Source organism: Lepidochelys kempii, chromosome 2 (genome assembly GCF_965140285.1).
Source record: "Lepidochelys kempii isolate rLepKem1 chromosome 2, rLepKem1.hap1, whole genome shotgun sequence".
Lineage (NCBI taxonomy): Eukaryota > Metazoa > Chordata > Testudines > Cheloniidae > Lepidochelys > Lepidochelys kempii.
This window is the reverse complement of record NC_136381.1, coordinates 138,567,597-138,580,414: the sequence shown is the minus strand read 5'-3', so window position 1 is coordinate 138,580,414 and position 12,818 is coordinate 138,567,597. Positions and strand designations below refer to the sequence as shown.

General features: G+C 40.3%; 1 protein-coding gene across 7 annotated transcripts in view; it reads left to right on the top strand.

Moving 5' to 3' along the window:
• Positions 1-12,818, top strand: part of TRIO (trio Rho guanine nucleotide exchange factor) — a 403,258-nt gene that overhangs the window by 1,024 nt on the left and 389,416 nt on the right. Inside the window, exon 1 of one of the 7 annotated variants that reach the window (XM_073332316.2) lies at positions 1,141-1,714. The exons of the other annotated variants lie outside the window; for them this stretch is intronic. Coding sequence (XP_073188417.1) covers positions 1,672-1,714 — 43 coding nt within the window. The 5' untranslated portion in view covers positions 1,141-1,671. Of the gene's footprint in view, positions 1-1,140; positions 1,715-12,818 lie in introns of those variants that run through there. 7 annotated transcript variants of the gene reach the window in all.

Genomic DNA, 12,818 nt, shown 5'->3' with positions numbered 1-12,818 from the left:
TAAGGGATCTACAGATGCGTTGGTGTGTAGAGGATTGCATACGTTTTACGGTATCCATTTTTATACATGACTGCAATCTAGAGTATTCGGATGTCTCTTTTTAAGGAGACAGTTGTGTGCTCCCGATTATTAAGGTATACGTCCGTGTAAATGGCAGAGCTTACTGTGGAGCGTGTCACAGGGAGAAATCTGAATTACAGCCTTTGTCATAGTTAACTGTTAAAGAACGATAGGTATATATATATAAAAAAAGCTTCTATTCCAGTCCCCATGAATAATAAGGAGGGGACTATCCATACACAACTGTCGCAACAGTAAGTTATGACCTTTGACTACGACCATGCTGCTTTTCACTTCACTCCGATATTGGAAGAAAATTACAGGGGTGATATCGCAGTCACTAATGGTGAACTAACAAACCTCAGTCGGCATACTAGTCACTTACAAAAGTTGGGACACAATCAGAAATAAATGTTCATCGGAAATTGTGGAGACCGGCCTAGTTCAATAAGCATTCGGGCCATGGTTCTGTGATGTAGCAAATGGTGGCTCGGCTGGTGACAGGTGTAAGTATTTATGACGTTAGTAAGAAAACACATGTCACTTGCACTTGGAGGCAGACCCTTAAAGTAGCATTTGACGCCAGACATGAAAGGACTTTCTACCATGGCCGGCTGAGGGGTTAACCCCCTGCATCGTATGTCACTGCTGAACTGTTGGGACGGGAGAAAGTCGCTGCAAATGGTGGGGAAGGCATACAAGCAATTCGTGGATTTAAGGGGGGAAAGGGAGGCATGTTCGAGGCTCCTGCTAACATAAAGATTAAATTTGCACATAATGCGGTGATGTTTGCTATGTATGTAGGGTGTGGATGGCACTACTATAAATAGCAATGCAACTCCAGTCTGTTGCAACTCCAGTGTGTCTGGGCTGCATTTCTAGACGGTGATTAGGGAGATGGGTGGAAGAGGGAAAATTTCAAAACCGTGTTTGCAGCGGGAAGTGAAAACGTTGAGGGATTTCCCTGCCTGCACGAAGGAGGAGCAGTGGAAGGAGCCGGGCTGCTGCTCCTCATGTGTTGCTGGCTTGCCGCTGAGCTGGAAAGTCTCGCTGTGCTTTGGAGACTGGGGAGGGGAAAAGTGGGGGGAGCTTGTTGACAGGCTGCTAGGATAAAAATGGAGTCCGCCTCTTCCTCCCTCAGTGTCTCCCCTCGGTACCTCGTCAGTGCACTCCAGGGAGCTGCGGAATAACGCGCTCTCTGTGGCGCAAGCTGTGATGTGGCGATGGCAGCTTTGCTGCTGGAGGCATTAACGCCCCAGTAACAGAGCCTGAGCCTCGGAAGGGATTGGTGCCCCCGGGGGGCACCCACCACATGCCTGCTGGGGCCGGCGGAGGGGAAGGGCTGCCTGCTGACTACAAGGCGAATGAATAAACAGGGGCCGAGGCTCAACACCCCTCCCCAGATTCCGGGCGGCGGCGGCGGCAGCAGGGATGAGGCTCCCGCTGGGGTTACTCTCCCCCAGAACATCAGCCGCAGCTCCCCTCTTCTGGCGATTCTCTCCCCCCTCATCATGCCCCAGCTAACAGGCCGGAGGAGGAGGTAGCGAGGACATCGGCCTTGGTTGCTTGTTCCATCTGGATGTCCACAAAAGGAGTGGGCTGGAAAGGAAAATGCAGACTCACCGCTGGAAAGATGAAGGGGAGTCCGGGTTAGGTGTGTAAGATTTCGACTTTATTTGTGGGATATTTAAGCAAGTGCCATGAGGGAGGATTCAGAGTAGCAGCCGTGTTAGTCTGTATTCGCAAAAAGAAAAGGAGGACTTGTGGCACCTTAGAGACTAACCAAAGCTTATGCTCAAATAAATTGGTTACTCTCTAAGGTGCCACAAGTCCTCCTTTTCTTCATGAGGGAGGTTGCCTGTGTATGTGTGAATGACCAGCACTCGGTAAAGAATTGGTTCTTTCCGGTTGATAAGGTTGTGGGGGAAGAAGTGCCGTTTGAAAGAGACCTCATCTTTGCTCTAGGGATTTGCATGGATAGACGATGTAAATAGTGACATTGAGTCTTATCTGGAGCGTCTGTGGCTCTTTTAGAAATAGGCTCAAAACAAGTTGACCAGTGCACAAATACCTGAAAAGTCCATGAGGATAATAGCATTTGTGCAGAGTGAGTTTTTTCTTGTGAGAATGAGATTACCCTCTTGCTGCCCGTGTTAGACAGGCTCCTACAGTGACAGCAAAATTATATATGCTTTTTAACAGCCAAAGTGGAAATCTGTTAGTGTGTGCACAGTGAGGTACACTTCATGTGATAGCTTTTGCAGTATGGAATGTTGACAGCCCTAGAAGTAAGTCAGCTGCACTAGATGACCTGTGGCAGATTTTCCCCAGTTACTGAAAATGACAGCATTAATAGTCTTACTCCACTAGACAAATGAAAAGGACCAAGTATTCTATTTGGTGTAACAAACTCAAAGAATCTCGCTTGTTTGTAAGCTCGTCAACAAAGAATGTGTGTTGGTGTGCTACTACTAAAGTCTTGGTGAACTGGAATCCAGAAGCAACTGAAACTAATGTTTTGAACACCCTTCTGTTTACCTGTGGCAAAGAAATTAATATGTATTGGCTTTTTAACTTTGTTTACCCATGGCCTTGCTGGGGACGGGGGAGAGAGTGTATGTATATGCATGTATTCCCCTACTTCCATTTTTACCTCATGCTCCAGGTCACAGCTTCATTCTCCTGGCAAAGTAGAAAAAATCTCTTCAAAGCATGTTGGTGCTGCCCATTATGGGACAGAGACAGGATCATTATATCCATGTCCTCGAAGTTGGGAGTGAGGTGGAAGGGAATGCATTCTTAAAGATATAATAACATACAGGCCAGGGTGATGCTGTGGCCAACCAATAAGCAAAATGCTTAAAGGGTGTTGCTTAGGTTTAGGCATGAAGTTAAACATTTTGATTGCACACTTCATAGAAGATGAAATATTCATTTCCCCCAGACTTTGCAAATAAGTGTCAGCAACACTGTAGCTGCTATAGTTACAAAGGGGTGAATGCAATTATTAAAATTGAGATTTTTATTAAGATTGCTTTGAGGACTGTAAACAGGGAGCAATGCATTTAAAAAAAACAAACAAACCAGAAAACTATTCCCAAGTACATTGTGCCCAACTTAATTTAAAGTGTTCCATTTTGTCTGTTGTGCAGCACAGAGGTGGCAAAGCTTTTCTGCAGTCCAGTTTTTAAACTAAGTCTTATCTTAAAAATAGGCATATTACTTTGAGTGAAATAACACAGGAGCAGAGAAATTTTCATCAGTAAACTTAAAGATGTACAATTTAATGGAGTCTGATAGAATTCTCACTACTCAGTTTAACTTTGTAAAGATTCAGATACTATTCTTGCTTAAATGGGCAGAAATTTGGGGCTATGGTGGCCAGAAGGACTAATGTGATCCTGGGCTGCATAAACAGGAATCTCAGGTGGTAGAGGGGTTATTTTACCTCTGTATTTGGCACGGCTGAGATCGCTACTGGAAGAGTGTGTCAAGTTCTAGCGTCCACAACTCAAGAAGGATGTTGATAAATAAAACCTTCTGTAGTGGTGAACACCCATTTTTTCATGCTTTGTGTGTATAAAAAGATCTTCTATACTTTCCACAGTATGCATCCGATGAAGTGAGCTGTAGCTCACGAAAGCTTATGCTCAAATAAATTGGTTAGTCTCTAAGGTGCCACAAGTACTCCTTTTCTTTTTGCGAATACAAACTAACATGGCTGTTACTCTGAAACCTGTTGATAAATTAGAGGTGTTCAGAGAAGAGCCACAAGAAAGATAGACTCAAGGAGCTCCATCTATTTAGTTTAACAAAGAGCAGATTAAGGGGTGACTTGATTACAGTCCATAAGTACCTACATGGGAAACAAATATATAATAATGGGCTCTAGATGTAGAAGAGAAAGGTGTAACATAATCCAGTGGCTTGTAGTTGAAGCTAGACATTTCCAGACTGGAAATAAGGTGTAAATTGACCATTGGAGCAACATACTTCGGTTTGTGGATTCTCCCTCACTGACAGTTTTTTCAATCAAGATTGGATGATTTTCACAAAGGTCTGCCCTAAGAATTATTTTGGGGAAAATTCTCTGGCCTTTGTTATACAGTAGTTTAGACTAGATGATCACTGAAGTCCCTTCTGGTCTTGAAATCTATGAATTGAAGTTATAGTGTGAAGAATTTTGGTATCTTGGCTCGAACGTAAATGCTAATGAATGTATCCACAACAAAAGAAACATAAATTGGTAAGTGATCAGCAGAAGAGGTGGCACACACAAGCGAATATGAAATGTTACCCTGGGAAATTAAAAAAATGGAAAAATCCATCTTGAATTAAAGTTTTGAGAACCTCAGTCAGTGAGTGGGTGGTCTGAATATGAGGATTTCTTTGAACACTGAATCAGTTGAAAATTTACTGTCTGTGCCTGTATCTGTATTTAGTGAGGGAATTGCTTTACTGGACATATCACCTTGGTGACTACCAAGATGACTAGTTTCAGAGTAGCAGCCGTGTTAGTCTGTATCCGCAAAAAGAAAAGGAGTACTTGTGGCACCTTAGAGACTAACCAATTTATTTGAGCATAAGCTTTCGTGAGCTACAGCATCCGATGAAATGAGCTGTAGCTCACAAAAGTTTATGCTCAAATAAATTTGTTAGTCTCTAAGGTGCCACAAGTCCTCCTTTTCTTTTTGAAGATGACTAGTCAATCTCTTGTGCAACAGGAAAAAGTATTTGTACTTTTTTGCCGAACAAATGATTTCCTGTTGATTGAGGATCTTAAAATGCAATATTAAACAGCTGTTTCTAATGCAATTCAGCTGGGTTACAGAAGTTGCAGAATTGGGGAGAATATTAGATGATCTCTGTCAAATATGCAGAGAGTGGTGAGCCCAGTTAACATAGGCTAGCAATTGCAAAGCTTTGTGTAAGACTTGGTTATAAACAACAACAAATGTTAAACTTAACACTTGCAAGAACTGTTGACATTGTGAACCAAAATATTCTGAAGGACACAACACATTTTGTTCTCTGTAACGTTGACATAAAGTACTTTATTTGGCATGGAAGTGTTGACTTAATATAACATTGATAGATTTTTTTTCATTTATACTTAAAATACCATCAATGAATCTGGCAAAACGGTTGAATTATGGGATGTAAATCTGTGGGTGCTTAGGGGCTGGAGTGGAGGACAAGTGCAATGCTTTGTTTTGTCTTTAGCTATGCTGAAGGGACTCTGTTGCTGAAGGTGTGGCCTACAGTACACTACTGCAAAAATATTTAATAAATCACTGATGTGAATGGAAAGGACAAAGTGTAGATGTGTGGTGAAGTTAATGAATAGGTGGGGAGTAGTGACTGTTGTATGGGGTTTTTTTTTGTGTTTTTTTAGTGGTGCTTGGGAATAGGTTCTCCAGGTGAAAAGCTAGATGGAATAAGTCGTTAGTTTGAAGAATTTTTGATTGGAAGTGTAGGGGGAACATGATGCTGCTCTGTGCCAATGAAATTCAAGTGTCTCTGGTTAGTGCCTTTGCCGTCCTGCAGTTTTTTCTGTGAGACGGGATCACTGGGCTCTAAGATGGAGAGGGGCAAACAAACATCCCTGGGGGGAAGAGGGGGAAACTGACCAGTGTAACTTAAACAAAGTCTGCGTTTTACAAAATTTAACATTTCACTGTTCTCATTATAGTAAGGACATCAAGCTACTTTTGGAAAGATCATATTGCAAAATTTAGTTGATGGCTTCAGGAGACTTCAGAGTAGAAAATGTACTTAAGCCGTAAGTGGAAAAGGAAGCGAGTTGAGGCAAAGACTGAAATATTTCTGTGACAGATGTTAATCTAAAGAACTTTGGTAGCTACAACTCCTGCATTTTGCATTGGAACTTGTCAACCAATACACCGCAGCAAGACTTGCTGGAAACAGCATATGTTGGTTTAAGGCTCTTATTTAAATTGTTGTTGTTGAGATGAGGAAGGAGCCTGTTGTTAGCTTCACTTTCAAAAATTGAACACTAAAGAATTAAAATGCAAAAAGCTTGTCAAGTCTCTCCTTAAACGCATGAACAGAGAACATAGGACTTATCTACGCTAAAAACGCTACAGCGGCACAGCTGCAACGCTGCACCTATGCGATGGCAGAGCCCTGTAGCGCTTCAGTGTAGACACTGCCAATCCCTGAGAAGCAGTCGCAAGATCGACAGAGATTAGGTCAGTTTAACAGTGCCAGTCGGGTGTGGATTTTTCATACCCCTAAGTGATGTAGATGGGTCAACCTAACATTTTAGTGTAGACCAGACCATGTTCTTTACCCTTACATTCTGTCTCAATCATAATTAGAAAAAGGATTTGAATACCACTGGATAAGCTTTTAAGACAAAGTTATAATGGGGGAGCTAACCAACCATTAAACTTCTGGAACTTACGTGGAATTACAAGTATCCAACCATTAATAAAAATCAGAGCACTGCAACACAAGTTGGGTTTACATGTAAGCTGATGGAATAAAATTCTGAGCAATAGGAGATTAGTGTTTGAATTATGTGGGGGTAAAAGAATCATGATAAAGTAGTCCTGTTTGCTTAACTGCTGCTAAAGTTGTGTGGATCTATGCAGTGATATGTGATACTGGAAGTGACATGCATAACTTTACTAAGTTGGTGAGCATTGACCCCTTTTATTAAATATTAAGTCAGTGATAGAAACTGAGATGTGCAGTGGATTTTTTTTTTTTTCAAAAGAGCTAAGATAAATCAATTCCTGATAAAGAGCTTCCACCTGTGGTTAACTTCTTAGGCCATTTTGCATTTAATTTTTAATAGTGTTTGAAATAGGACTACATCAGTAAAAGTAAGCTCTTGTGCTCATTGAACAATCAAGGCTTTAGGTGAATGTCCAGGATGCTGAACTCTGTTTCTGAAAAACCTTTGGGCTAAGGATGTCAAGAAATTGGTACATATCACTGAGTACTTTAGTTATAATTGTCCAGAGCAATAGATGAATTATTAGGCTATATGATGGATTGAAGAAGTGATACAAGTGACATTTAATTATTCCCCAAGAAGCCTAACGAAGTAGGTAAAGTTAATCAAAATAGCGTAATAAGGATAATAGTGGGCCCTACTCTAAACCGCTAATACTCTTTGGTTGTCTTCATCAGTGGTTCTCAACCAGGGGTACATGTATCCCTGGGGATATGCAGAGATCTTTCAGGGGGTACATCAACTCATCTAGATATTTTCCTTGCTTTACAACAGGCTACATAAAAAGCACTAGTAAAGTCAATACAAACTCAAATGTTATACCGACAATGGCTTGTTTATACTGCTCTATATACTATACACAGAAATGTAAGTACAGTACTTTTATTCCAATTGATTTATTTTATAATTACATGGTAAAATGAGAAAATACGCAATTTTTCAATAATAGTGTGCTGAGACACTTTTTTGTATTCTTATGTCTGATTTTGTAGGCAAATAATTTTTAAGTGAGGTGAAACTTGGGGGTACTCAAGACAAATCAGACTCCTGAAAGAGGTACAGTAGTCAGGACAGGTTGAGAGCCACTGGTCTACTTAATGCATCCTGTAGCTATCTATCTAACGTCTACTGTTTAAAAGATAATAACTACATACAGGGCTAACCACTATGAAGATGAAGGTGTTTGTCCAGGTTGTTCTAAGCTAATGGTGAGAACTTCCTAGTCACAACTGTTCAATGACTAGTGAGAATTCTGCTTCCACCTGAAGAAAAGACTGATAACAAAGTGAAAGGGATGTTGAGACATCCATAATATTTATGGACATAGAGTTTTGAGGACAAGAGTGAATCTACGGACGTGGATTTGCCTGCTATGTACTTGTTTCAGCCGAAAGGTAGCTTACAATATTTGTACAATTGTGCCAATAATCTTTTGTTCTGAGTAGCTGAGACCATTCAGTACTAATATGTACAGTTCAACATGAAAAAGAAAGTGATAACTTTTAAATTATTTCCTTTCTTGAACTCACCCACTTCAGCTAGGTCAGCACTTGACAAAACCATCTGAGAAGGCATACCCTATTTTCTGCTGCTAGAGTTCAGGGGTGAAGTGCACCGTTAGCCCTGTTCAGTCTATCTGGGCACCCCTTTCAATGCTGGAGATGTGCCTGTGCTTGGGCTTTCAACACAGTGCATCAGAGTGTCTTGGAGCCTGGGCTTCAGCCTGACCCAAAATGTCTATACGGCAATTTTTAGCCCCGCAGGCTGAGCTGCCCGAGTCAGCTGAGCCAGGCTCTGAGACTTGGTGCTGTGGGTTTTTTGTGGCAGCGTAGACTTACTGTAAGGCTGCAAAGGAAATATGGGGCTCGAAAGATATAGTAAACTTTCATTGTGCATTTGGTTGCATGGACTACTTGGCATGACAGACCAAAAACAAACAGACAAAATCAAGCCTAGGAATCCTTTGTCAATCTTTTAAAGAGAAAAATTCTGCCTGACCTCACAATACAGTAGTAGCTACTTCAGTGGGGCCTTCTTTCAGTTGGATCCTGCAGGCTGTCTGGGATGTCAGGTGGCTGTTATGTGCAAGTATTGCCTGGAGCATCTTTAGGTCACACAAGCCTTTTCAAAACAAAGTGGTTGCTTGATGTAAGAACATAAGAATGGCCATATTGGGTCAGACCAATGGTCCATCCAGCCTAGTGTCCTGTTTTCTAACAATGGTCAATGGCACATACTTCAGCAGGAGCGAAGAGAACAGGGCAATTCATTGAGTGATCCATTCCCTGTCGTCCAATCCCAGATTCTGGCAGTCAGAGGTTTAGAGACACCCAGAGCATGGGGTTGCATCTCTGACCATCTTGGCAAATAGCCATTGATGGACCTATCCTCCATGAACTTATCTAATTCTTGTTTTGAACCCAATTATACTTTTGGTCTTCACTACATTCCCTGGCCGTGAGTTCTGCAGGTTGACTGTGCACTGTGTGAAGAAGTACTTCCTTTTATTTGTTTTAAACCTGCTGCCTATTAATTTCATTGGATGATATCTGGTTTGTGTATTATGCGAAGGGATGAATAATGTTTCCTTATCCACTTTCTCCACAATGTTTTCTACACCTCAACCATATTCTCCTTGGTCGTCTATTTTCCCAGCTGAATAGTTTGGTTTTTTAAAATCTCTCTTCATATGAAAACTGTTCCATACCCCTAATAATTTTTGTTGCCCTTCTCTATGCCTTTTCTAATTCTAATGCGTCTTTGAGATATGATGACTAAAGCCACATACAATATTCAAGATATGGACGTACCAAGGATTTATATAGTGACATTATATTTTTTTTGTTGTTTTATCTGTCCCTTTCCTAATGGATCCTAACATTCTGTTCTCTTTTTTTTGAATGCTAGTGCACATTGAGCAGATGTTTTTTAGAGAACTAACCACCATGACTCCAAGATCTTTCTTGAATGTTAGCAGTTGATTTACACATCATTTTGTATGTGTAGTTGGGATTGTTTTCCAACGTGCATTACTTCGCATTTATCAACATTGAGTTTCATCTGCTATTTTTTTGCCCAGTCACCCAGTTTTGTGAGATCCTTTTCTACTCTTTTTTTAGAATCAGCTTTAGACTGAACTATCTTGAGTAATTTTTGTATAGTCTGCAAACTTTATCACCTCCGTTGTTTCCCCCTTTTTCCAGATCATTTATGAATATGTTGAAAAGCATGGGATCCCCCAAGGATCTGTGCTGGGACCAGCTATTTATTTCTGTCCACTGTGAAAACTGATAATTCGTTCCTACCCTTTGTTTCCTATTCCAGTTACTCATCTGTGAAAGGACTTTCCTTCTTCTCCCATGACTGCTTAGTTTGCTTAAGAGTCTTTGGAGAGGGCCCTTATCAAAGGCTTTCTGAAAGTCCAAGTATACTATATCCACTGGCTCATCTTTGTCCACACATTTGTTGACTCCCTCAAAGAATTCCAATAGATTGATGAGGCATAATTCCCCTTTACAATGGCTGTGTTGACTCTTCCCCAATGTATTGTGTTCATCTATGTGTCTGACAATTCTATTGTTTATTATGGTTTCAACTAATATTCCTGGTACTGAAATTAGGCTTACTGGCCTGTAATTGCCAGGGTCACCTCCTTGAGCCTTCTTTAAAAATCAGTGTCACATTAACTATCATCCAGTTATCAGGTACAGAGGCTGATTGAAGCAATAGGTTACATACCATAGGTTTAGTAATTCTGTTATTTCGTGTTTGAGTTCCTTCAGAACTCTTGGGTAAATAACATCTGGTCCTGGTGACTTATTACTCTTAGAGGTGGTTTTGGAACAAACCAATAAATTTATCGACAGCTCCATTTGGGATAGTTCATCAGATTTGTCACCTAAAATAATAGCTCAGGTGTGGGAATCTTCCTCACAACCTCTGCAGTGAAGACGAATAAAAAGAATCCATTTAGATTTTCTGCAACGGCCTTGTTGTCTTTGAGTGTTTCTTTGGGACCTCAAATAATCAGTGGGGCCACTGGACAATCATCAGGCTTCCCGCTTCTGATGTATTTAAATAATTTTTTGCCATTAGTTTTTGTCTTTTGCTAGTTGCTCTTACAATTCTTTTGTGGCCTGCCTAATTATACTTTTACCCTTGATTTGCCAGAGTATGTTTCTTTCTATTTTCCTCAGTAGGATTTGACTTCCAATTTTTAAAGGATGTCTTTTTGCTACTCTGTTTAGGCATGGTGGCATTTTTTGCTTCTCTTACTTATAGTTTGAGCCTCTATTATGGTATTTTTTAAAAGTTTCCATGACCCTTTGAGCCATTTCACTCTTGTGACTTATTTTAACTTCCATTTAACTAGCCTCTCCATTTTTGTGTAGTTCCTTTGAAGTTTAATGTTACTGTGGTGAGTTTCTTTGGTATTTCCCCCCCACAAGGATTTAAAATTTAATTACATTACAGTCGCTGTTACAAAGCGGTTCAGCTATATTCACCGCTTGGAGCAGATCCCGTGTGTCACTTAAAACTAAACAAAAATTGCTTTCCCCTTGTGGGTTACAGGACTAACTGCTCCAGGAAGCAGTCATTAATGGTATCTAGAAATTTTATCTCTGCATTCCATGATGACGTGTTCACAGTCAATATGGGGATAGCTGAAATCCTCCATTATTAGAGTTTTCTGTTTTTGTAGTCTCTCCAAAAGAACAGGAGTATTTGTGGCACCTTCGAGACTAAGCCTCTAAGGTGCCACAAGTACTCCTGCTCTTTTTGCGGATACACACTAACACGGCTGCTACTCTGAAATCTAGTCTCTTGGAGCATTTCACAGTCATTGTCACCATCCTGGTCAGTAGTGTAAGTATATTCTTACTGCTAAACACTTTTTATTCATGTATAGAATTTCTGTCCATAGAGATTCTGTGGTACTTTTTAATTCATTTAAGAGTTTTACTGTAATTGACTCTATGCTTTCTTTTTGTGTGCGAGACAAGAGTCCAGGAAAGTGCAAAAATAAAGCTTGAAGTTAATTTTGTTTTAAGAAACGGATGCACTTTATATTAGATAGCAAACATCAACTAGCATTTTAGTCTGTCTGGAATGAATGGACAAATGGTGTGCCTGTGATTTCAGAATAGTAAGTCACCATGCTGGTGCATATAAATAGTAGGTATTGGGAATGTCAGTCTCGCTCAGCCAGCATGTGGAAAATTGGAAGACTGAAAATGTTTTTTTGACAAATGTGAACATAGGTGTGCTTAGCTCAAGAAGTACCAAGTTGCATCAGCTTCTCTTCAAGAGGCTTGGGAGCAACACACTAAAATAAGAACCTGCAACAACACTCTTAGTAATCTATAAAGATAAGATACTGCCCTTGCCATACACTGGCCCAATAAAGAGAGAAATTGTGTATAAAAACATTGTGATTTGAATGGATTGACTCACTGACTTTAAAAGAAGCTGCCTACCAACTGATTAGTTGAGCTGTCCAGGTTTGAAATCAGGATGTGACTTAATTTCAATACTGTAAAGAGCCCATTAAAATCTGTCTGGGAGAGAAAATGGATTTTGCATTCCTAAGTATCTCAAGAGTCATGACTACCAAAAGGATGCCACTTTCATTCCTTCTGAAATAATTATTTGTAGTTTACCAGAAATATCATGTAGAAACATATTAAATTGTTCTGCTTTATTATGTTTCTGGTAAGTGTATATGTGGATGGTGTTTCTAGAAGCTTTCCAAGACCGCGATGAAAATAAATTTAAGGTGTTTTCTCTCAGATTACATGTGGGGAAAAGGGGAAAACATGTACAATGGGGGAAAAATTGTGTAGTAGGTAAAATAATTCAAGTGTACATTTTTTTGTTATTATGGTACTTTCAAACTTCAATCTTAAATAGATCTAGTAAACTGTGGCTTACTAGTTATTTAAATAGTGAAAGGTTTCAGAGTGGTAACTGTGTTAGTCTGTATGAACGAAAACAACGAGGAGTCCTTGTAGCACCGTAGAGACTAACAAATTTATTTGGGCATAAGCTTTTATGGGCTAAAACCCACTTCCTCAGATGAATGGAGTGAAAAATAACAAAAAGCAGTGTGTACAGCACATGAAAAGATGGGAGTTGCCTTACCAAGTGGGGGGTTAGTGCTAACGAGGCCAATTCAATCAAGGTGGATGTTGCCCGTTCCCTACGGTTGGCAAGAAGGTGTGAGTAACAATGGAGGGAAAATTACTTTTTGTAGTGACTCAGCCAGTCCCAGTTT